The following is a 24,647-nucleotide window of genomic DNA, read 5'->3' on the forward strand; positions in this document are numbered from 1 at the left end:
GAAGGATCAGAAGTTCAAGGTCATCCTCAGCTATGCATGGAATTCTAGACCAGGCAGCTAAACACAAGACCCCTGTCTCAAAAAACAAAACAAAACAAAACAAAACAAAACAAAAACCACCCCAGCCCTGTCTGCTTCTTGTCTCTTAGGGAGGGGTTATCTCATGTTTAAGTGACTTCCCCAAGGGTATCCACAGCATCCTGAAACTACTGGGGAGTTACTAGTTCAACAGCAATAAACGGGGCCCAGGGGGCAGGAAAGGATCTGGAATGGCTCCTAATTCAGGTTCTTGCAGTGAGACTGGATAACCAGTGTGAGGAGGGACATGGCTGTGGGCCCGTCCTTCCTATTCTCCACTCACTTGTCCCCACTGGCTTAGGCTCAGCACCCACCCTGGAGGCTTTCCATGTGTGGTTCTCCTTGCCTAGAGCTCCGTCTTACTGCTGCCCCTGCTCCGTTCACTCATATCTGGCCACTCTTTTTTTAAAAAAAAAAAAAAAAACCTGTGTGGGTGTTTTCCCTGGGTGTGTATCTGTGTCCCATGTGTGTTCTGGTGCCCTCAGAGGCCAAAAAAGGGTGCTGGATACCCTAGGACTAGTAGTCACAGATGGCTGTGAACCTCCAGATGGGAGCCAGGAATCAAACCTGGGTCCTCTAGAAAAGCAGCCGAATCTCCCCATCCCCTTGGCTGGAGATCCTGGTGAGCTGCATTCCTTCTCAGCAGTTAATGCTCCCTTGTTTCTCTGTTCCACCCCCGCCCCCGGGGCAGGATCTCTGTGTTGTTCTGGCTCAGCAGTCCTGAGACTGGGCCGTCAGGACCGATGCTGACCCCTGCTCCCCAATTCCAGGAGAATCGCCCCCATCACCTCCCCATTTTACAGGTGAGGAAACTGAGGCTTAGGCGACAGTGACTTGCAGATACAGACAAGGAGCCAGCTCTGACTCCTCTGACTCGGCAGTCCTGCGTGAGGACTCTGGAGGAAGCTCTGGGTAGCGCCACGCCCCCCCACCCCCGCCCCGACTGGAGCTCTGGTGGCCTCGGCAGGGGGTGCGGGGTGCGCTGAACGCCTGGCTCCCATCACCCGCGGCGGCGGCAGCGGTGGCGGGGCGGGCGCAGGGCGAGGCGTCGCACAAAGAGCCGCTGTCCCGCCGCCGCCCCGCCCCCCGCGGGTGGCCCGCCTCTCCCCCCACTCCCTCTTTCGCCTCCTCTGTCTGGGTCCCCTCTCACTCTTCCCTGTGCCGGGCTGGCTGCCCCTCGGGATGAGGCTGGGTTGGCAGTTCCCCGCCCTCCCTCCTCACTCTGCCCAGAGGTAGGAAGCCAGAGCTACGCGGGACAGAGACGGCCGCCGTGGGGACCAGAGAGGCATCACCATGGTAACGCCTTCCCGGGCCTGGACCACCTCACTCTGCTGGGTTTTCTCCCCGCACAGACCTCCCCCCGGGGGGGTGCACCCAGCGATCCTCCTTTCCTGGCCTGGGTCGGTGCATAACTACGCAGCCCCAGCAGGATTAGGGCAAGAGTGGGGCTCAGAGCCCCTCCTGGGCCGCGCGTCCTGGCTGGGCCTCTCTGCAGAGATGCACGCTTTCATCTCGCTCCAAACCAGAACGCAAATCTGAGCTGGAATCCTGGACCTTTTTCCATGCAGAAAACTTGGGGTGTTTTTAGCACTTTAAACTCTATACTTACTGACAGTTCTGTGTCCTGTAGGGGGTCTGAACCGGGACAGCAATCAAAGTCTCCTCTCAGCAATAGCGCTGGGAAAGGGCAGACCCTGAGGGCAGTAGGGTGGCTAAGAGGGAATTGCTCACCAAATCTTGGGTGCGTTCGCTGTTTGAGACACGGGGGGGGGGGGGTTGTCAAGTGAAACGTGCATGCTTTGGACCATGGGGTCCTCCCGTGAGCATGAGGTGTAGAGGCAGCTGGGGAGAAGGCTGAGTGAGTGCAGTGCCTCTGTGCCTGGGTTTCCTGGACCTGCATCCTGGGAAGGGGACCTCAGGGAGGGTTGTGTGTGCCTTTGAGCCAGTGTCTGGGACGAAGGAATCAAAATGAAGTCTGTTGGCGAGTCTTAGCTCAGCTCCAGACAGGATTGGGCAGGAGTCACAGGAGCAATTTTGCAAATCTCAGGGGATTTGGACGAGCTGGGAGACAGGCCAGGGCGTTCACCCCTTGACTCTGATTGGCTGTGCTGGCTTGGGTGGGCTTCCCTTCCCAGGCAGGTCCACACCCAGCTCTACAGAAGGGTGCATTCACACGCAGATATGCGCAGGCAAATCCCTTTTCCCACATCGAGGACCAGCACACAGGCATCATGTACCTGCTTGCTCGTGCTGACATGTGGACAAACACCTGTGCACACACACAGTACAAACCCAGGCTCCAAATGCAGACACCAGAAGCACGGGGCACACTGTTCTCGGAGCAGATCAAAGTGTTTCCTGAGTGGCATGGCCTAAGGCACTGATTGTCTGCCTCTGTGCTGGCACTGTACGAATGGTGGACATACCACTCCCGCCAGCTCTAACTGTAGACTTTCGGCCCTGCATCGCACAGAGGAGACCCTGAAGCCCCAGGAGCCTAGGTGGCAGGAAAGTCACCCTTGCAGGAAGTGCAAAGTACAACAGCCAGAATTCTCACCCTGCCCAGCCCACCTCAGTGCCACAGCTCATCTGTTTATCAAAGGTCTGGTTTTGATGGAACCAGTTATGCATGTTTATAAACCCCTTCAGTGAATCCCAGACCTTCAGGGCCGGGGTTCCTGGGCTGCTCCTCGTGAACCTCTGAGAAAGTATTCCTGAGCGGGTAGGAAGGGCACGCTTTCCTCTGTTTATTTGTGTGTGTGCATGTGTGGTGGGTGAGTGGGCGTGTGCTTGCTTGTGTATTATGTGGTGTGAGGGAATGTATGTGTATGTATGTGTATATATATATGTACGGGTGCCTGCATCGCACACAGAAACTGAAAGAGGGCCTTGTGGGGATCCTCCTTTATCACTTCCACCTACCCCTCAGAGCCAGGGGCTCTCCCTGAACCTGGACCTTACCTTTTATTGGCTGGGCTTGGAAAAGCCCCAGGGATCCTCCTGTGTCTGTCCCGCTCAGTGCCGGGTTAGAGGCATGCATGAGGCCACACCCAGGTTGTTGTGTGGGCATAAGGTTCTCCACTACTCTCTTCACTCTTTAAATAGCAAATGCCACCATCCAGCCTCTTCTCTGATCTTAACTTTGTGCCCTGAGTACTCTGACCTGGTTTCAGAATCCCTTAGGGTTCACGGTCCTTCCTGCTCCAGGACCTTTACACGTGCTGTCTCTGCTGGGATATTCTTTTTTGTCCTGTAGATCTCCACCCAAACAAAACCGCCATGGTTTATCCTCTTGTGACCTGCTCAAGTTCATTGTAGCATGCCTTTCCGAATGCGTGTGGCGGTCAGAGGACTACTTGTGGGGAGTGGGTTCTCTTCTACCGTGTGGTGCATCAGGTTTGGTGGCAAGAGCTTCAACTTGCTGGGCCATTTTTCTGGCTCCTGGAGATTTAGCGCTGTGATTTTTGAAAGTGATTGAACCTGGGGCTTTGTGCATGTTAAGAACTGTACTGTCACTGAGCCGTAGCCCCTGCTCTCTCTTTACTTACTTTATTTCAAGATAGGATCTCGCTACACTGCCTGAGCTGGCCTTCAACCTGCAACTCATTCTCACACCTAGAGAGTAAGTGGGCAAGTGCAAAAGAAGCCTGCATTCCTTGCTCGTAAGCACAGGTGCCATGGAAACCTGAGAAGAGATGCCCCGTTGGCAGGACTTAGAAGGGTGGGTAGGAGTGCAGAGAGAGGTACCATGTGAGCGGAGACAGCAGGTGCCCAGAAGGGGATGCCGCAGGCTAAACGAGGTGGCACTTAGGGGAAATTTTTATGGAAATGGCACAAACACATGACAGTAAATAAAGCAAATTTACATTGAAAATGAAATAGGAAGAAAAGTCAAACATTGAATAATCAAGAATAAATACTAAGCAAATAACAAATCCAGGTATGTGATCATGGCGAGAAAACCTTGCCCATGGGGGAGGTGGAGGAGGGGAAGTCCTGGCCAGAGCAGGGTCTATTTAGGAAGCAGGTAAGGAAGGATGGCAGTCCGAAGCAGCGGGCGTGCAAGCTGCTGAGGCAATAGGACCCACCCGATGTTACTGAGGACCACAATTGGGTCTCTGTGCATGAGTCTACAGGGAGCCTCAGGTGATGTTCCTGTCCGCTGACCAGGAAGACAGTGTGAGCCTCTGTGTATTAACCTGTAAAATGGGGATAAGATACCCTGCCCACAGAATCATCAGGACAATCCCATAAAACCATTCGTGGAGTGGACTTAGTGCTGGCCTCATCCTGAAGGCTTGCTCAGGGGAGCACAGAGGCAGCCCGAGGGGTCAACTTTGTCATCTTACGGCTTGAGTAAGAAGTTGTGCCCCAGGACAGAGGCATAGGAGAGGAAAGACAAGGGAGGGCTTGGAGAAGCAGAAAGAACTTACTGGATGCCGCATGACTGAGCTGGACTTGAACGCAGCTCTTTAGACACCCACTCCCGTCCTCGTTCACTGCTTCTTGGCCATCCTTCCAGTTTTGAAAGTTTGTTTATAAAGAGCTGATTTGAAAGCTGGTTTGCAAAGAGCCGGATTCTCACTCCAACATCCATCCGCCCACACACAGACAAAAAGCGCAAACAATTTGAGTTGGATGTGAGCGGGAGCTTTCGGACTGTCGGAAAGCTAACTTCGGGAGCCTCAGCCCAGACAAGTTCAAGAGGAGAGTCCCAGGAACTGGAGATTGCAGTCTGACACCTGCTGGGCAGTGGCTGGCTCACAGATGTGCTTGCTTTGGCTGATCTTGAAAGCACTTGGAGGTTTACTGAATATCCAGAAGGCCAGGCAAGGCAGGACCGCAGTGACCTCCGTGTCCCAGGCCCGTTGCCCCCATTGCTCCTCTGAGGTGGGTGGCTGGGGTCCTTAGTGAGGGTCTGGTTGCACTTTCTCACATTCATCTGCTCCTGTCTCTCGTATCACAGGCAAACCCCCTCATTAGACAGTTCCCAGGCAGGAGCAGGGACACGGGATGAGGCTGGACCTGTGAAACTTCCTCAGCAGCTGAAGATCGGTCCATTTTAAAGACCACATCCTTACCCCACATCTTCCGGAACTAAATCATACGGAGAATTCTAGAACAGATATGCCCAATGCTTTAAAAAAGAACAAATGTAATATTTGTGTTAATTCCTTGGAAATTTCATGCAAGTATGCAATATGTTTACTTTCACCTCTTCCCCAACTCTTCTGAGACCCACCCTCCACTCCCCTCTCCTTCCCAACCCTGTATCCTGTGTTTGTTTGTTTGTTTGTTTGTTTGTTTGTTTGTTTTTAATGAGCTGTAGAGTCCAATTTGTGCTGCTCATATACTCATTCTACCTCCTCCAGAAGCCATCAGCCCTCAGTAGCTCCTCCTCAACAGGCAGAAGGAAGGCTGCCGGCCTCTCCCAGCTCTTGTGCTGGAATGCTGACTGGCTTCATCTTGAGCAGCTCTTGTGTGGGCAGCCACAGCTGCTGTGAACTTGTGAGTGCCAAGGTCCTGTCGTGTCCAGGAGACACTGTCCTCCCCAGCTGTCTGGGAACTCTCCTCCAGAACTTGTCTGGGCTGAGACTCTAAAAGCAAGCTGGTCACCTCTGACCTCTGGCTCTTAAAATCTTTCTGCCTCGTCTTCCACGATGGTCCGAGCCATGGGTATGACGCATCAGGCCCTTGGACCAGTTGTGATTTCCTGCCTTAACCATAGCCAACTGCACAAAGAAAATTCTCTGATGAGGTCCAAGCACCGTTTATAAGGGGTGAACCTGTGGCCAAAGTCACCCGACGTGGCATAGTCAGTGTCTCACCTTTTCTAGCTTTTTGCTTTCTTCTTCATTTTGGGGTAGGGGATGGAACCCAGGTCTGTGCAGAGGAGGTGAGCACTCCCCACCCCCAAGCTGAATCTCAGCCTTTCCACAGAGCAGAGGGAATGCTCTAGGACCCAGCCCACACCAGCCCTTCCCACTCCTCTTGCTTCCCACGAGGAGGAGGAGGAGGAGGAAGAAGCCAAATGAGACTAGAATCTTGGCTCTGTGGAGTAAGTGGAAAGATCTGGACCTTTAAGGCAGTCCAGCCCACATCTCGGAAGGCCCAGCTAACAACATCTGGCGAGACCATTTAGAAAAAAAAAGGAGCCAGCCTTAAAAACACACGATCACACTTTTATGTTTTCCCCACCCCTGGTTATAAAAGCCACACTGACTGGTTCCAGAATGTTTGGAAAATATAGCAAGCTCGGAAGAAAATTAAAAGGCTGTCTCGGGAGGCCCTGCCCCTCACTGCCCTCGGGATAACTTTGCTTAATGCCCACTTGGGCTTTGTCTGGACCTACTCGCATTCTGTGGATTGTACTGTATGGAAAATTTTCTTTAAAAACATTATAATAGAAGCTTAGTTTTGGAGAGGGAGCAGCTGGCTAGGAGTGAGCCTCTTTGTGGGGGGTCACAGAACCCTTGCATATTGAGCTGGGTAGTGGTTGCAAGATCGGTACATGGATAAAAGTATGTCTGCCTGCATTCTTTGCATTTGCTGAGTTTTGCCTGATAGAAATTGATGTTTAGGATGACCATAGAGCAGGCCCGTTGCAAAGTTGCTAAAATAGATGTATACAGCCCAGAGCAGTGATACAGTCCTGTAATCCCAACACTGGGGAAGCAGAGGTAAGGATTGGAGGTCAGCCTGGGCTACATAATGAGTTCAAGGTTAGCCTGAGCTTCTGGTGAGAATCTATCTCAACAGGCCAAAGGCTGGCAGCATGAAGATGGCGTGGAGGTGGGCCTGCAGTTGTAGCGTATTCTTGCTTCTCATGCACAGACCCTGGGTTCCAGCTCAGCCCTTTAAAAAGAAACTACAGCTTCATTTCATATGTCCATCCTTGGCCAGTGTGCTGGACTCTTTCTCTGGTCCCAGTTGCAAAGGGGGTCGTGGCTCCATCTTTTTCATCTTCCATCCCATGCCTGGCTCCTACGAGGAGCAACCGACTGCTGCCGGGGCCGCCCTCACTGGGAAGGAATGGAAATGTGCCTATCAAGTTTCACAGCAATCATTTAGAGTCTGGCAGCAGATTTGGACTCCTGTGGTCCTGGGCTGGGCTGCTCAGCTCATTTGTGATGGCAAGGGGCCAGCACTCCTCCCTGCACCCTCCGGGGCCCTTTCACCATGTTCTTCCTGAGTTCTTGGACAGTTCTGAGACCCTGGAGTCAAGCCTCTGGTAGGTAGTGTGCCGACGGGAGGGTAGCCTCGTCACAATTTCCCACTGTCCAGCCACTTTTGAAGGTGGCTAAAGTGTGTGGCAAGTGCAGGCAGCCTGTGCAAGCCAAGATTGGCTCAGTGGGCAAACCTTGCTTTTCCTCTTGTGGTTTCTTTAGGCCACTAGAATCCTAGACAGACCACCCTGAAAGGAGTGGATCTCAGACGGAGCAGGCAGCCAGAGGCAGGGGAAACCAGCTGTCTTCACTGCCATGGGTCTGGGTTGCATTGTTACTGTCTATTTCATTCTAAGACCCTGACAAAATTGGCTCTGACCAATAACCAGCAAAATGGGGTTCCCTAGGTTAGTAGTGGCATCACTGTCTGTGATACCAGGCAAGAGACTGAGAGTGTAAGGCTACTACACAGCAGGTGCCTGGAGACTAATCTCTTTCCCTCTTTCTCTCCATCCCTTCTTCCCTTCCTCTCTCTTTCCTTTTGAGGTAGGAACACAGTTATGTACCTTTCTGCAGAGTGGATAGATGTGAAAACAAAACAAAAACAACAGTTTTAATAGTGCAAACGCTGAAGGTCGTAAATAATTACATTTTCAAGACTGAAGCAGACATCCCGGCTGGCTGGAGATGAGGTCTAGAGAGAGGAAGCCCCTAGTCAAGGCCACAAGAGGAGAAAGAAGCCAGGTGGGGCAGCCTCCCAGTGCAGACAGGGTGGCGAGCGGGCACATGGCATGAAGGAATGCTGGCTCACTGTGTTTGTGTCCTCAGACGGCATTCGTGAGCTCTTTCTCTCACTGTCCCAGGTTAATGGCTGTCCTGGTTACCTTCTATTGCTGTAAAGACACCATGAAGAAGGTGACTTATAGAAGAAAGAGTTTATTTAGGACTTGCAGTTCCAGCGGAGTGGAGTCTGTGACCATCCTGGCAGGGAGCAAGGCATCAGGCAGGCATGGCTGGGGCAGTAGCCATGAGAGAACTCAGTCTTCTCTACAAGCATAAGACAGAGAGAGTGCTAACTAGGAATGGCTTGAGCTGTGGAAACCTCAAATCCCATCCCCCCACTGACACACCTCCTCCAACAAGGCCACACCCTTTAGTCCTTCCCAAACACTTCCAGCTGCTGACCAAGTATTCAAACATATGAGCTTGTGGGGCCATTCTCATTCCGACTATGGCAGTGGGAAACAGGGGTTGACTAGTGGTGAGGCTAGGGGCACTGGTGAGCTCAACAGGTCTACAAAAACCTCCCTGTTCTACCACATCAAGGATCCCACCCCCCAACTTAGCATAACCCCAACATCATGGCCCACTCTCCTCCAGACTGCAACTATAGGCATTCATTTTTTTTTCACTCATTCACTTATTCTGACAACACGGTGGGGGGGGGGGCAGGGTGGCCTGCTCTGGATGGACGACAGATGGGAAGGGCCGTGGCCTCTGTCTCACACCCCTGGCTTTGGAATCTGGTTGAGAGTGAGCCATGCCTTCTCACCTGCCTCAGAGTCCCTACTTTGTTGCCTTCAGTTCCTCTTTGCCTGTATTCACAGGCTGTGGAGACGTGGATGCGGCACCTTTAGATGCTACCCTTCCTGATCCATTCGTTCTTTGGGGACCAGAAGTCAGTGTGGGAACTTTTCTGATAAGGTGCCAGCAGAGAAGGACATCTGACCACAGGGGGTGGAGGTGGGTGTGAAGTCACAGCACCTCTAGAGGAGGCAAGGGCTGGCCCGATGCTTGAGGTTAAAGAGTGCATTGCCAGGTGAGGTGAGAAACAGGCAGGCAGGTGTTTGGGTAGGAAGGACAGCACCGGAAAAAGCCTTAGGTGAGCTAGAGACTCCTCCGGTCACAGTACAGACAGAGGTGGCAGGGCTGTGGGAGGCTGGCATCGTGCACAGCAGTTAGACCTAAGTTGCTAGATGCCTGGCATGTTGGGGTAAGTTTGCTCTGGGGTCCTGGTGGAAGGTGGCTGGAATGCAGAAGACTAAAACTCCAGCGAGGCAGAGAAGGTGGCTGCGTGAAACTGGTGATAGAACTTGGCAGGGGAGGAGTCCTAGGTGTGTGAGCTGGGGGGGGGGGGCATTGAAGGTAACATGGCTGAGGGCTGTTGGGGGTGGTCAGGAAGGCAGCTGCTCAGGGCTCTGTTGGCTGGGCTGTGGGGCCATCACTAGGCAGACGCAGGAAGTACAGGCTTGGAAAGTTCCCCAGTCAGGCTGGAGTGAAGCAAGGGAGGAGCCCTGGCCACGGGAATCAGCAAGGCCTCATTCACAGGAGTACTGAACATTGCAGGAGTGGTCGCTTCCCCTGTCCTCATGGCTACTGTAACTGCTCTTCCTCCCTGCTGTCCCCAGCAGGACCCTTCAGCCCTTGACATGGCCATCCAGCATGCCCTGGCAGGGCTCTACCCGCCTTTTGAAGCCACTGCCCCTACTGTCCTGGGTCAAGTGTTCCAGCTCCTGGACTCTGACTTCCGGGGAGATGGGCTGAGCTTCCTCCTGGATTTCCTCATCCCTGCCAAGCGCCTGTGCGAGCAAGTGCGGGAAGCAGCCTGTGTAAGTAGGGAGGCTGTGATAACAAGGCTCTCTTAGAAGGCCAGAGGGCTGGAATCGAGGGAAGAGGAAGATGGTTAGGGTGTGTCTTCCCAACAAGAACTATGGTGGCTGTGGGGAGGGTTCCCAAGAACCACTACTTATCCAAAGGGAAAGGCCATCTGCCAGTAGAGAAAGAAAGTTATTTCATTTATGGCCTTCTGATAACTAGGGGCCAGTGACATCTAGCATTCATCAACAGGGAGGAAGTCCAAGTGTCCAAGGACCTTGCCTGGGCTTGAGGGACCTGCCTGGGTGCTGGTACCATGAATGGTAGCAGCTGGCCCTGGCCCTGGTGAGGCCACTTCCACAGAGGCAACAGAGAATGTTCCAGAGCGTTCCTAAAGACACTGACTTTTCCCCCTGAAAACCTTGAGATCTCAAGGTGGTGACTCTTGGAGCAAAGTGGAGAGACAAATGTTTTAGGCAGGAGGAGGAAACAGCTCAGTCCCTACTCAGGCCGTGAATTTGTCCCAATCAACCCACTTGAAGACACATTTCTGCCTCCGGCCTCTGCTTCTCTGGTGGCCAGCAACCACAGCAGCTGTGAAGAGAAGCGTCCCAGGAAGGATCTGAATTGGCCAGGATGTGGCCATGTGTCCATGGCTGGGCCAATCACTCTTGACCAGAGGACTTGGATAGTAAGATTGCCCAGACCTCCTCCTCCTCCCTCCTTTCCTCCCTCCCTCCTTCTCTCTTTCTCTCTCCCTCAACTGCTTTAGGAAAACAGTGGGGAGACCACCAAGGAATCAAAGTTCTGATTGCCTCTGCCCTCCTCCCTCAGACGTTTGCCAGTGCCTCTTGAGCTACTGTTAGTTACCCTGAGCCCTCTGCCACCCTCCATCAAGAGCCACATAGCCAATCTTAGGACCCACAGCACCTGCTGAGAAAACCCCCATGGTAACTGCACCCTAGTGAGAATAGAAGAATGTAGTGTCTCCCAGAAGCCTTTTCCCTGGCCTCTCATGACCTCCTGACTTTGTTACAAAAAGATCTTCCATGTCACTGTGTGTGGTTGTTCAATCCACATGTGCAGGGCTGGGCATGTGGCCCTGGGCGGTAGAGTGCTGGCACAGAGCCCTGGGCTTGAATTCTTCCATATGAAATGGCATAGTGGTGCCTGCCTGTGATGCCAGTACCCGGCAGGAGGATCAGAAGTTCAAGGTCTGCTTCAGCTGCAGTGTGGGATCTAAGCACAGCCTTTCTGTGACTTTGTTCTTGATTATAGACACCTTTGATTTGGCTGTCGTGGACAAATTCATGTCACCTCAGAATAGACAGGAGTAAAGAGGGACTCACAGTAGGTCCTTTGAGGTCAGGTTCTCTGCTTCAAACCAAGACGCAATCACTGAGAACGTGAGAGATCCTCACCCCCACCCTGACTCCTGTGGGTGAGAGAGAGAGAGACAGCAATGGCATGATGCCACAGTGGCAATGGCCTTTTCGAGGTGGTCTGGTGAGGCAGTGATAGGGTCAAGTTTCCCGGCTTCTCATTCCATACTGTTTCTGTGTCATTTTAACTGCTCAGATGGGGAGATGGCTCAGTAGTCAAAGGCTCTTGCCGCACAAGCCTGATGACTTGAATTTGATTCCTGGAACCCACATATAGGTGAAAGAAGAGAACCCAGGCCTCAGACTTGTTCTGTGACCTCCACATGGGCGCCGCTCCCATTATTCACACACATCCACACAAGCAGGTATTTTCAGAAAGGAGTGAATTCATGTGCTCTGAACCTCCCCAACCATCGTGTTGGCTTTTCTGCATCCGTATTCAATCTATCTCATGCCAGCCAGGAGTGTAACAGTAAGTTATATTTTGGGAGGCCTTTTTAATCACCTGCTCTAGCTCCCAAATAAATGAGACAGAGACATAAGATTTATTAATAAGGTTTAAGGACCATAACTGGGCGGGTAACCATTTATACTAATTCTCAATGCTAGTCTTGCCATGTTCCAGCCATGTGCCCCAAATCACTTGCCGTATTGGTCCTCCTGTCTGAGCTATTTCTGCTCCATCAGGTCAGTTCTTAATTGCCACATCCTTTCTCTACCTCTTTTTCCTTCTTCTTCGTGGTCCCTACCTGAGGCCCCAAGACAGGGAATAGAAGTTCCACCTATCTCTCTTCTGCCCAGTTATAGGCTATCCAGCTTTATTATTATTATTATTATTATTATTATTATTATTATTATTACTATCATCTAATCAGAGATAATTGGGGAACAAAGTTTACAAAACATTAACCAAAGCATCTGACAATGCCCTCCTCCAGACTGCAGCCAGATCTCGGGGCCCAGAATTCAGCATCTGAATTACACAGGGCACCAGACCGACCCCAACACAGGAGTACTGGTGTGTTTTATTTCACACCAATTGTCAGATAGAGAAATCAAATCTCAGAGCCTCTCAGTAATGCATACAAAAGCCCATCTGGACCTCCAACCCATGCTTTCTTGGATTTAACGGGAGGGGGTTGGGAGGGCTAAAGCTCCAGTTGGGTTGGGAGAAGTTTCGGGTAAATAGGGAGGGAGGGTCATAAGCCAAGCAGGGTCGCTGATTAGAACCTGGAGCTCCAGCCTTCCCTTCAGGCCGGGAAGATGCTTCAGCAAGCGTCTTCAAGACCAACGCCAAGGATAGGACTGAGGGGCCCCATGCACACTGAGAGCGAAGGCCTCTTCGGTGCCTGGTTCTAGGCATCTCTCTTGCCTTTGCCTCGTCCCTGGCTGTATGGGAGAGGAAAGGAAGCTGACCTGGGGCCTGCTTCTGTGTCGCCCTCCTCTCTCTCCGCAGGCCCTCTATGCCCACTGCCTCTTCCTGCACGAGGGCTGGCCGCTGTGTCTGCGGGATGAGGTCGTGGTCCACCTGGCACCCCTCAGCCCGCTCCTGCTGCGGCAGGGTGATTTCTACCTTCAAGTGGAGCCCTGGGAGGAGCAGTCCGTCCACATGACACTCAAGTGCCTCTCCTCGGACCTCCGCAGGGTGGACAAGAAGACTGTTCCTGAGTCCTCCTATCCTCTGATTTTCACGCCAGAATGGTTAGAAGCCATCAACAGTGACTTTGAGGGCCGTCCCTTACACAACTGTCTCGTGGCTTCTGAAAATGGGATCACGTCTGTGCCTTGGACCAGGATTACCAGCCCAGAGTTTGTAGATGACAGACCCTCAGTAGTGACCATCCCTTCCTCAGATGGGGACTCCCGTCAGCTAGGGGAACTCCATCTCAGCAGCCCCCAGGAGCCATGCCAGGCCAGCTCTCAGAGTTGGGCTAAGGATAAAGGGAAGTTGTCTGGGGACAAGTATCCAGGGCTCATCAAGGTGGAGCCAACAAGGCCAGGGAAAATGGCCTTCAGGATGGACAGTGAGGCCGACCAGGGTCTGGAAGGGGACTATGTGGCTCTCCTGGGCTTTCCTCAAGAGTGTAGGAGGGGATCTCCAGACAGGGAGGTAGTGCCCCTCAGTGATTCTCAAGGATCACAGGAGGAGAGATCCAGGAGGAAGGGGGCATCTCTGCTTGGAAGAGTCCTACCTCTGCCAGGGCCTGCTGGGGCACCTCCCTTGGGAAGACGGACCTGTGCAAAGCCAGCAGGCTTGGGAGAGAAGCCCTGCAGTGGGGGCTCAAGGAAAAAGGCCAGGCATAAAGCCTCTGCCAACAGTGCAGTACAACAGCCTCAGCAGCCCCGCGCTGGTGTCCTGGAGAAGCCTCTAGACTACACCTCTGGCCTGGTGGAAGGCACTGAAGAAGAGCCAGCAGTCTCCAAGATACAAAGGCCATTGGGAACGCCGGCAGCCACGGTCCAGCTCAGGCCTGGGCCAAGACAAGCACTCTCTTCCCTCCTGTCCTCAGCTGGCTCTGTAGCCCTAGCGTCTGAGACAAAGACAGAGGAGACCACACCAGGACATGACAGAGCTTCCAAGCCTGAGGCCTGCCTCAGTAAGAGTACCTCCTTCCATGGGTCCCCAGCTCCTGGGCTCCAGCTCTCCTTCTTGAAAGAGCAGAGAGCACCGCTGGCATCCCCTGAGAAGGACCTACTCCAGCATGCCAGGCCTTGGAAAGCCCTGTGCCCTGTCAGCTCTCTGCAACCTGGCAGAGCCAAGGTTCCAGGGAAAGGTAAGAGCCCACACTCAGCAGGGCAAGAATCAAGCTTATCCTGGTGCAGGAGGCTCTGGCTGTGAGGGGCAGGAGCCACAGCCTGACTCAGTCCCAGGGGGCTAAGGACATCTTACTAGTGTAGAACTGAGCAAGACTTTTGGTTAGGACTGCTTGGGTTCACGTTCCACTTTTGCCTCATGCTGTGTGACCTTGGCCAGACACTTAATCTCTCTGAGTTTGTGCATGCAGGAGTTGTGGGGGTGGGGAGATAGACTGGACTTGGGGGATGGGGACAGAACTCTGGCACGAAGATACTTAGCATCCCTGGCAGAGAGCAGATCTGATTATAGGCTGAACTGTCATTTGGGTAGAAGACCCCAAAACCCTGCCCCTCAGAAAGTCTGTCTCCTGTATAACATCGCTGCTTTGTTCTTCTTCCCCAGAGGAATCAATTCTCTCCAGAACATCTGGCTCAGGCCCACTGTCTGGGGAGCCACCTGGCTCCCAGGAAGATTCTGCAGGTCCCCCAGGAGGAGAACTTAGCTTGGAGAAGTGTTCCAGGCCAGAACCCAGGATTGGGAGTCTGGGAGTCAAGCTTCTCCACTCCGGGATAGCCTGCCTGCCAGGTGCCAGGGTTCAGAGGGGAGCAGAGGGGGTAGAGCATTCTCAGAGGCTGGTGGGTGAAGACGGGGAGGGCCCGGGAGGATGCAAAGTTCCCAACAAGAGGCTCAGGTTAGAGGAAAGCAGTTTCTAGGCCCATTCACCTGTCTGTTCACTTGTCCATCCACCCAACCATCTAATCCATCTCCCCATCTAGACTTCAGTGAGGCAGCCAAGGCGTGTGCCACACTCTCTAGAAGCCAAGCCTGAGACAAAGAATTTTGGAAAGGCTCCCAGCAAGAAAGGGATAGAGGACAGCAAAGCAGGCAGAGAAAGGGATGAGCAAGGCTATAGCCAGACCCTGGCGTATAGATTTTGCCACCTAGCCAGCTAAGTCACGGGGGTCAGTATTTAGTGTCTGGGTCTGTTAGACATTAAGGGCAGGCTGATCTTAGGTGTGTCAGTCATTAACTGCAGGCTGATCCTGAGTCTGTCAGTCATTAACTACAGGCTGACCCTGGAATGGGATGCAGGCTAGGCCAATCAGCTAAGGGCAGGTCTTCAGGAAAAAGGCCTCTAGGAGCCTGTTAATAGTCCCTCTGCGGAACAAGCCCACCGAGGGTTTTGGAGCCGCTGCTGACAGCTTCCTTGCTGCAGGTCTTATATTCCAGATTCATAGTTATTTCAATCACTGGTTTCTGAACTCTAGACTCATCCCTGTTAGGAAACAGGTTGGATGTGATCCCTGCACCCCCAAAACCTTTATTCTAGCGTGAGAAAAAAAAATTCAACAGGTCATTGCAATCCAACATAAAGAAAATTTCCAGGAACTGGGAAAAGGCAGATAGTGCTCCTGGCCCAGGCATCTAGTGGCAGAACCCAGGAAGGCTTCTGGAAGAAGAAATGAAAGGTGCAGTCATTTATAAGTAATGGGAGTTAGCCATATAAAGGTTGGGAACAGTGTTTCTGAGACAGGGAGCGGTACACGTAGAGGTCAGGAGCAGGAAGGACCACTGTGCCTTTGGGGACTACCTGTCCTGCCACCTCGCTGCTCTGGGACTTGCACATCTCCAAGGTCTCATCTTCCCAAAGGTCCTGGAGGGGTCATCTGCTGGTGTCCCCCTCATTTGTTGAAGTTTTGCTGAATTTTTTCAGTGACTATAGGAGCCTCCTGCACGCCCCACCTGCCCTTTGTTCCTATTGCTGTGTGACATTGATCGCCTAGCATGGCCATAGCAGAAAGGTTTTCTGGGGCTAGAGATGGTGTTTCTGGTACCAGCCACCAGGCAAGGGCAGTGTTTAGGGCGCAGGGATCTCCTCGGTCCAGTGAAAAGCAAGTGAGGAGGACTGCATCTCCTCCCGGGTGGGGTATTGCCTGTTGCCCTACTCCTCCTGTCCAGGCAGCATTTGGTGGGTAGGCAGAGAGCAGGCACTGGTCACGTGATGTTGTGTCCCAGGGCATCCAGTGTCTGACCCTTTGCTACCTGAACTTGGGCGGGACTGACTCCATCTGGGAGCCAGGGGAAGAGGCAGGTGGGACTTCCAGATCCAGCAGCACTCTGCAAGCTCCCGGGCTAGAGCTGTGTTGCTCCAACCTTTACGCGCTGGCCAGCTCCTCAAGCACGGAGGCTCTCATGCTGCCTTGAGCTCTGGGTTGTTGGGGAAGACCACTGCAGGATCCCAGGCTGGGGCCAGAGTTTCTAGAAAGCTGGGGATACGGAAGTGATGCCTTGGTTGCACCCGAGGACAGAGAGGATCCCACTAGCTGGAGATAGTGAGGCACACTAGGAAAACAGGGTGAAGGAAGATCCTGCCATCCACGCTGAGTCCTAGGGAGACTGTAGGCTGTGTGAGATGGGGACAGAGATGGTGCCCAGCCACCACAGATGCATCCACTGGTCCTGGCTGAGCAAGGACCACTCTCAGGAACTGGCTCACTTAATCCCCAAAGAAACCTCCTCTGCCTCGAACTGAATGTTTCATCAGATAGATGAAACTAGACCTCGGGAATGCACAGACCTACCTGGGGACACACAGCAAGTCAGGATGTCAACTAGTCTGTGTGACCCAGAATTCATTGCACCAGCTCTGCTGCCTGGGGTTCATGCCCTATACAGAGACGGCACCAGGGATAGTCAGAGAGCTACCCTCTGTGCTGAAGGAGAACTGTTCTCAGGAAGTGGCTCTGAAAGGATGAACAGGAGGAGTTTGGAGGTCACAGAAGGGAGAGAAGGGAGAACATTCCAGGCAGAAAAACAGTGTGGGCAAAGACCTGGAGTGTCACGGAGGAGGCTCCCATGAAGGCTTCCTCGGAATCGTCACTGCTCATGTGTCTTCTCTCTCCAGGTGGTAGGGACCGGGTAGGGAGGCCTCTGCTTCTGGTGTCAACCAAGGAGGAGGCCTGGGAGGCGCCGTGGTGCACTGCCTTGGAGGTCACGGAGTTACTGTCCTACTTATGCAGTGTTCCCAGGTAAGGGCACACTATCATACTTTGACCCCTTCACCCCTCAGCCAAGCGTGTAGTAGAGAGACCCCAGGTGCTTTCACGCACCATGTATTCAAAGAGCCAGCCACAGGCTAGGTGTCAGAGATGTGGAGTGGTGTGTGTAGAAGGAAAGGTGGGGGCAGATGGGTTCTGTCCCTGCAGCCAGGGCCTTTCCCAGGCTGGTGTGAGACAGGGAAGGCTTCTCTGGGGGAGGCAGCATCGTAGATATAAACGTTGTTGACTAAATAAAAGAAAGAGCGATAGATGAGTGAGTGGATGAATGAATCAAAGAGCCGGGTTTGGGGTCATAGCTCAGTCAGTAAAGTGCTTGCTTTGCAAGGCGAGTACCTGAGCTCTAACTCCAGAACCCGTGGACCAAAGGCCGTGCACAGTGGTGCGCATCTTAGTCCCTGTTCTGGGGGTGCCGAGACAGACCAGTCAGCCTAACAGGCGTGTTCTAGGCCAACGAGAGACCCAGCTTCAACAGAAAAAGGTAGAGCACCCCTGAGGATGAGAGCCGAGGTCGTCCTCTGGCCTCGGCACCCCCTCGGGCATGCACTGGCACACAGACACACCAGAATAAGCATGAGTGATGAAGGCACAGGCACTCTCCGAGTCCCTCAGCCCACGGTGGTTCAGACTTCATGGGGAGAAATCCATCTTGCTCTGAGACTCAGGCTCCCACCGGGACCTGCAGAGGTGGCGGTTCCCAACCCTGAAGCTGTAGAACCCCAGCCAACTGGAGGCTCGGCATCTGTGGAGGCAGGGTTTAGGGAGCCGGGAAGCTCCTTGGAGCCTCCTTTGTCCCGCCTCCAGAGCGCCCTGCCCCCTGCAGGCCACCAGATAACAAATATTCTGCAGGTGGAAAGTGGCCACCATCTCTGTGCAGAGAAATGGCCCTGTGGTCGACAGAACCCTGGACCATCTCCCCACGCATCTGTGACCTTGTGTCTGTGGCTCACCCTGCCCTCCAAATGACCAGGGAGGCCCAGTAGGGGCACAAGCAACTGGGATGAGGGGAACATGCGATGCCAACTCCTGTTGCATCTACTGCTTGGCCGCTCTGTGTCTGTTTCCTCACCTGAGGGTGGTCGTAGCAAGCATTTATGCCCTTTCTTCCACTGGACAGGAACTGGATATGTTACACTAATGAACCTGTCAATCCTCACAGCCTCATTGGCGATGGTGATATAAAACAATGTGCCAAGGTGGCCAGGCACCCATGTGGGGACGAGGGGGCTGTGCCTGTGAACTAGTATAAGGTTTGAAGGAAGCTGGGGGTGTCTTGATCAGCAGGCTGGCTGAGGGCACTTACAGCCCACTAGACCTCCTGCCCCTCCCCCCTGCTGCTCAAAGTCTGAGGGCCCAGCGTTCTGAGGGAGACTCCTGTTTGGCCCAGGTCTGTAATTAGGCCAGACTGGGACCTGGGAAGCAGCCACCCTGTCCACTCTAGTGACAACAGTAGGGGGTGTCAGGTGCAAGGAGCTAAGTTTGAGTTCAGAGCAGCCTTGAGTTGTCTGCCGTGAGGCCGTGAGGCCGTTAGACCGTTAGAATTCTTCGTTTCTTCCCTGAAAAAAAGTTTTCCGAGTTATAGTAATTATACAACGCACGGGTTTCTTTATGGCTCTGTTGTCACGTGGTTGGTTACCCATCTTGTTCTCTTCCCGCCTGCTTGTCACCCACTTCCCAACACCTCCATCCCACCTCCAAAGAACTCTTTAAAGACCAAATAGATTTGTCTGACACCATTTGGTTAACTTGTCTTCTCTCACTGGGAAAGAATAGGTCACATGACCCCACCTAGCCCAGGCATTGGCCAGGGATGTTGGTTTACTAGTGTGGCCTCTATAGATGAGAAACCAGGCAAGGGAGCTGTTAAATTCTGAACAAACTGGGGCCCTGCCTACACAAAGAAATAGGTAAGGGTTGTTTAGTTTTATTTATTTATTTTTGCGTGGAATTCTGTTAACGGAACCCATCAAGGCTTAACACAATCTCACAGCCACGCCCTTGACAACCAAAGGGTGGTTGGTAATGAATCGCCTGGGGCCTGTGAGGTGAAGAGGAAGCTGTGGATTCTTCAGGAGGAACCATGGGTGCTTCCTGGAGAAGGCATTGGTCTTGCAGAGTGAAGACTCCAGACTGTTTCTCTCACCTTTCCACCAGGCCTCCTGAGCCCCAGGCTTCCCTGCAGGATCGCATTTCTGTTTTCTTTCTTCCTTTCTTTCTCTATATCTCTCTCTTTCTTTTTTAGATTTATTTGTTATATTTACAATGTTCTGCCTGAATATACACCTGCATGCCAGAAAGGGGCACCATTATAGATGGTTATAAGCCACTATGTGTTTGCTGGGAATTGAACTCAGGACCTATGGAAGAACAGACAGTGCTCTTAACCGCCAAGTCATCTCTTCAGCCCTCTCATTTCTGTTTTCTATCCACAGGCTGGAAGATAAAGCCAAGGGGCTACTGGTGGTGATTGATGCCAGGAAAGAGCCCCTGAGGCCTGGTCTGCTCAGTGCCCTCCAGAGCACACAGGTGAGTGTCATGAAGGGAGCCCATGTTTAGCTGGTCTTGGGAGTCCCCAGGGACTGTGGCATGCCCAGATCCTGGTGGGCTTAAGGTTGACATCACAAAACCCAGGCAGAGACTCCTAGCAGCAACTAAGAAAACATTGCAACCAGGCTTCTAGACAAAGGAAATGACTCCTACAGAAAATCATGGTATTAGGCTGGAGGGACTCAGGATATGATGGGGCCTTGATGTGAGAGGTAGAATTTTAGAGAGAAATGATGCAAGATGGGAGAGACAGATTCGATGAGACCTTGGGGGGGGGGGGCTTCCCTTAAAACCCAGAAAGAAGCTTCATTAAGAGTGAGGATGAGAAAGCAAGGTGGTACACCTTCAATCCCAGCACTCGGAGGCAGAGGCAGGCAGATCTCTGTGAGTTTGAGGACAACAAAAGAGTGAGGAAGAGAGCAAGGTGGGAGAGAGAGACCCACCATTAGAGGGATAGGGTGGGCAGAAGCGTCTCTTCAGAGAAGTCCCAAGAGCAGATCCCTCTAACAATACAGAAACAAGAGAAACATCAGACCTTTATAAGTTTGTGATAGCTGAGGCATGTTTTACATCATGCGACCTAGCTCAGTATGCAGTGTGTGACAGAGTGGGGACAGAGAGCCAGGCAGCACAGAGGAAAGTCAAGTCAAGTCACAGACTGCTTCTTAACTCTCTGTCCCAGAGAAAGCTGCAGGAAGGTGTGACCTGGTCCCTTCCCAGGGTGGAGTCTGACTTCCAAGAGTATCCACTGTCTTAAAGAGCCAGGGCCACATTCTAACAGCCAGTGGTTGAATCTAGTTCTGGGTAGGGCTCCATCCAAGAGCTCAGAGGGCGCCACCAACTCTATTTCTGTTCAGGTGCTCCTAGAAGGATGGCATTCTCCTGTGGCCTCACTTCCACTTGGTGGCAGTATGGCTCCCGGCAGCTTGAAAGTCACACAGTCACTTGATTCCCAGTCAGAGGGGTCCCAGCAAAAGTTTTCTTAGCGTATCATTAGTTCTGATTGGCTCAGAAGTCCTAATCAACTTAGCCCCATGTTCTGGGGGAACCTGGGCTCTGATTGGCTTAGCCTTGGGCCACCTAAACACCCTGACAGAGAAGAATCTTGACTAGCCAATATGCAGCTGGACAGATGAAGGTGTGATGTACCTGGTCATCTGACCTCTTGCCTTACGGATGGGGAAGCTGAGACCTCAAGAACGGCTGGCAGTACACATGCCACACAAAGCCCCTGCCTGGGGATCACACCATGCCTCTGCGTGTCCCTTGGGAAGAAGGAGGCGACAGGGGGAGAGGGGGACAGAGCGGTCCTGAAGAGGCTCTCTCCTCACAGGTTCTGGCTGCAGCCTCCATCAGCAAAGTGATTCTCCTGGGGGAGAAGGCATCGGTTCTCCAGCTACCTGCGCTACCTGTCCAGGTGAGCAGAGGCCTGGGCAGGGGCTGGGCAAAGGGATGAAGAGCTGCACCACTGATCCATACCTTGAGAGAATCTAGCCTAGCCTACAAATCGCCAGCTCCAGGTTGCCATCCCTCCGACACCACCACGGGGCTGACATGTGTACTCAGAAAGATCAGTTTGGAAGATTCCATCTAGGCAAGCTCTTTTCTTTACAGATAGGTGAGGCATAAGACCACCCAACAGCCAGACCCAGAACTGGAGTCTCCTCTGCCTGCATTTCTCAGACATGGTAGATCTTAGGACTGTGAGAAAGAACCCTGTCCTACAAGGGCACCCCGCCTCTGCCTGCTCCACGAAGTGATCCTGGAGGTCCTCTTCCTCCAAGTTAGAAAACAGGCATGGGGGCCAGAGAGACGGCTTAAGGGGTAAAGGCACTCGCTGCCAAGCCTGACCGCCTGGGTTCAATACCTGGAACTTAAGATGGAAGGAGGGAACCAACTCCCAAAAGTTGTCCTGTGACCTCCACATAGACTCTGTAGCAACTGTGCTCATACACAGTAAAAGAAAATTGATTAAAACAGAAGGCATGGGGAGAGCTGGACATTGCCTCTCAAACTTGAACTGGCCGCCAGCATCTAGATTGGTTGCCCTGAAAATAACTCTTAAATCCAAGGGCCGGCCTGCCCTGGGCTAGTGGATGGGTACTGGGGCAGGGCCTGAGTGCATCTTCCGGGGAGCTCATCCAGGTGTAGGCTCTGATATGGGAGTTCCTGTGGGGGCTGGGATCCTGGGAGTCTGTGCTCAGAGGGGATGATGGCCATGTTGCCAGTAAACTTCCCCCAGAGCCTCCAGGATAGCAGATGAGCCCCACCCCAAGCCCAGGGACTGGGAGCTGGAATCTGAAACCTCGCTGCCTGACAGAAGTTCCCAGTAAAAGGACGTTGTTATGATTTGGTAACCATTCGTCCCTAGGAGGGGACAGCACTGTTGTGGGTCACTGGAGAGCAGTGTGAGGGCCACATACATTTCACCCGAGGCAGAGTGGTGTTGAGAAAGGGCCAAATTCCGGAAGAATGAGTGCTGCCATCGATTGATGATGTCTGCCTTGAACACAGACTTGGGAGGAGCAGTTTGTGTGACTTGTATGTGCCATTCCGAAATCAGGGTCTGGTTCAAGCGATTTGTCAAAGCTTCCGGAACCAACTCAACTGCTCAGATCACCGCTCTGGACCTTCTCAGTGGGCGACGACGTGGTGGCTGGGCAGAGACCTAAACAGGATCTTCTACAGCATCTCTGGGAAGAGGCCTCTGCTCCTTCTAACCCTCTTTGTTATCTGCAGGTGGAGGTGCTGACCTCGCTGAAGGCCCTCAGAAACCACGTGGACCCTAGTCAGCTGCCCGAGGCTCTGCAGGGCCCCTTCCCCTACCACCATGGCGAGTGGGTGCGGTTCCTCCAGGTGTCTACCCTCACAGCCTCTGCTCTCCAACCCTTACCTCTCCTCTCCCTCTCACTGCCCTGCCCCATGGGTCTCTCAACCCTGCCAAAAACAGGGTTCAAAAGCAGACAGTCATTCAACAAACATTTACAACGAAGGGACAGAGTAGCCCCAGTAAGGCCTCGGGCTCTGGGGCTGGCTTTCTGGGTTCCTGTCCAGCTCTGCTCTGTGACCTTGGGTGAGTTACCCACCTTCTCCGAGCTTTGCTTTCCTCATCAGGAAAGCGGGGGATGGGGAGGTAATGAAATCTGCTCTTTGTGGGATCCTCATGAGCATTGATTTAATGTGAGTAAAGGGCTTGGAAGGGATTCAGTCGCCTTGAGAGGAGGGCTTTGGCTGTTATCTACTGAAAACAGATTGACTGGCATCTGCTCTGTGGAGCCATAGGCGTGCCTCACATGGTGGGCGAGTGTGCAACGCCTCCCACAGGGCAGAGAAGGAAACTGCTCCTGGCTTCTTCTTCCCCCTTCTCTCACAGCCCTTCGAGGGCCCACACACACACACACACACACACACACACACACACACACACACAATATGGTGTGCACACCTCTCTCACAATAAAAAAGAAAAGTGAAAACAAACAACAGAGAGAGAGGGAGGGAAGCATCACATGCCATGGGACCACCCAGAGACGTTTGCGTGTCATCAGTCCGGGAACAAACAAGTACAGATTTCGAGGCAGCGTCTTGACCTGGCATGCCAGGGCTGAGGAGGTTCGCATGGCTCTACAGGGCATTTAGCATAAGGGTCTTGGCCATCTTGGTCTTGGTGTCCTGTCCTGGAACCACTCACCTGCAGACGTGGAGAGACAGCGTGTACTCACACTTTAGTGGCATGCCCTGCACCCAGCCTCCCGGTTCCCTCTCCAGAGGCCACCCTTTCACCCCGTGACCTTTGAACGTTCAAGCTGTCTCTTTAAGTGAAATCTTACTGGGTGATTCCAGGTGTGAAAACGTTGGTGACCATGATAGCTGCATGTTCTGGGCTCTGCTCTAAATCGTGTACACGCATTAGTCTGTCGACCCCTTACCCTGCTGTAAAACACGCACTGCTGTTTTCACCTCTCAGAAGTACAGGGAAGCCCAGAGAGGTTAAGTAACTTGCCTGTGGTCTCACAGCTAGCTGATGGCTGAGCTGGGCCCAGGGTGCTTCCCCAGCCCACGATCTCACTCCCATTCTGCCCTTCTATAAGGAACCACCCCCCCTGCCCAGGTCTGCAAACAGCTCAGGCCTGTCTTCTCCCTCTTCTGGCTCTTGTCCCCACACTAGTGGCCTAGCTGCCTTGCAGCAGCAGCTTGGTGGCCTGGAGACCTAGTAGATGTCCTCAGACTGCCCCAGAGCACTGCTCAGCTGTGGGGCCAGGTGAGGGAGAGGTGGGAGGAAGATTGAGGCATGGGGAGAAGGGAAGGGAAGGGGGGAGGTGGGTGGCTCAGAGCCGCATCTTCACCAGCCCTCCTCTTGGTTCTGATGTAGCTTAGGACGGAGGGAGGGAGCGTAGGTACAAGAAGGCCTGACTGGTGCCTTCCCAAGTGACTCCCCTCCCCTCCCTCCACCCTACTACCCTCCCATCCCTGCCTCAGGAAAGGCCTGTCTCCTCTTGGTCACCCAGGCTGAGCCCTGCTCTGGCTCCTGTCCTTGCAGAAGCTGGAACCGTTCCTGGCCGACCTTCGCCAGGCCTCGTCCCTGCTGCAGGCTTCCATCCAAGAGTTTGAGAAGGGCGACCCCCCTGGTGGGGTGCAGGTAAGCCTGGAGCAGGGGGCAGGGAATGCACACCTTGGGCTTTAAGTACCAAGAGCACTGGGGAGGGGCCCCTCAGGGTGGCCACTCCAGTTTTCACTCTGTCACTTGAACATCCACCATGTGCCCTGCACTGGGGACCCAGTCTGAGGAGCCGGCTTGCCTCTGCTCTGGTGAGGGTCAGGGTACAGAGACAGAGTGGCCGTTTAAAAGGTGGCTATGAGGGCCTGGGGATATAGATCAATGGCAGAGCAATTGCCTAGCATGCAAGGGACCCTATGCTGAAAAAGGAAGGTAGTTACAAACTGTGCCAAAGGCCATAAAAGATTGAGTGAGAAGTGAGGAAGGGGGTGGTTTTTTGAAGGCGATGGTATCAGTTGAGGCCTGAAAG

The 24,647-nt window shown here is 53.2% G+C and overlaps 1 protein-coding gene across 3 annotated transcripts in view; it reads left to right on the forward strand.

The window, feature by feature from the left end:
- Nucleotides 1-1,229: 1,229 nt before the first annotated feature.
- Kiaa1755 (KIAA1755 ortholog) overlaps nt 1,230-24,647 on the forward strand; it is a 31,944-nt gene continuing 8,526 nt past the window's right edge. For 2 of the 3 annotated variants that reach the window (XM_055602176.1, XM_055602177.1), the window contains exons 1-9: nt 1,230-1,374; nt 9,656-9,853; nt 12,678-13,995; nt 14,421-14,603; nt 16,924-17,047; nt 19,507-19,600; nt 20,955-21,038; nt 22,361-22,477; nt 24,161-24,259. In XM_055602176.1, coding sequence (XP_055458151.1) covers nt 1,372-1,374; nt 9,656-9,853; nt 12,678-13,995; nt 14,421-14,603; nt 16,924-17,047; nt 19,507-19,600; nt 20,955-21,038; nt 22,361-22,477; nt 24,161-24,259 — 2,220 coding nt within the window. In that variant the 5' untranslated portion in view covers nt 1,230-1,371. The remainder of the gene's footprint in view (nt 1,375-9,655; nt 9,854-12,677; nt 13,996-14,420; nt 14,604-16,923; nt 17,048-19,506; nt 19,601-20,954; nt 21,039-22,360; nt 22,478-24,160; nt 24,260-24,647) is intronic. The other variant, XM_055602178.1, reaches the window with a different exon arrangement.

This window comes from Psammomys obesus, unplaced genomic scaffold (assembly GCF_907164565.1).
Source record: "Psammomys obesus unplaced genomic scaffold, mPsaObe1.curated_primary_1811, whole genome shotgun sequence".
Lineage (NCBI taxonomy): Eukaryota > Metazoa > Chordata > Mammalia > Rodentia > Muridae > Psammomys > Psammomys obesus.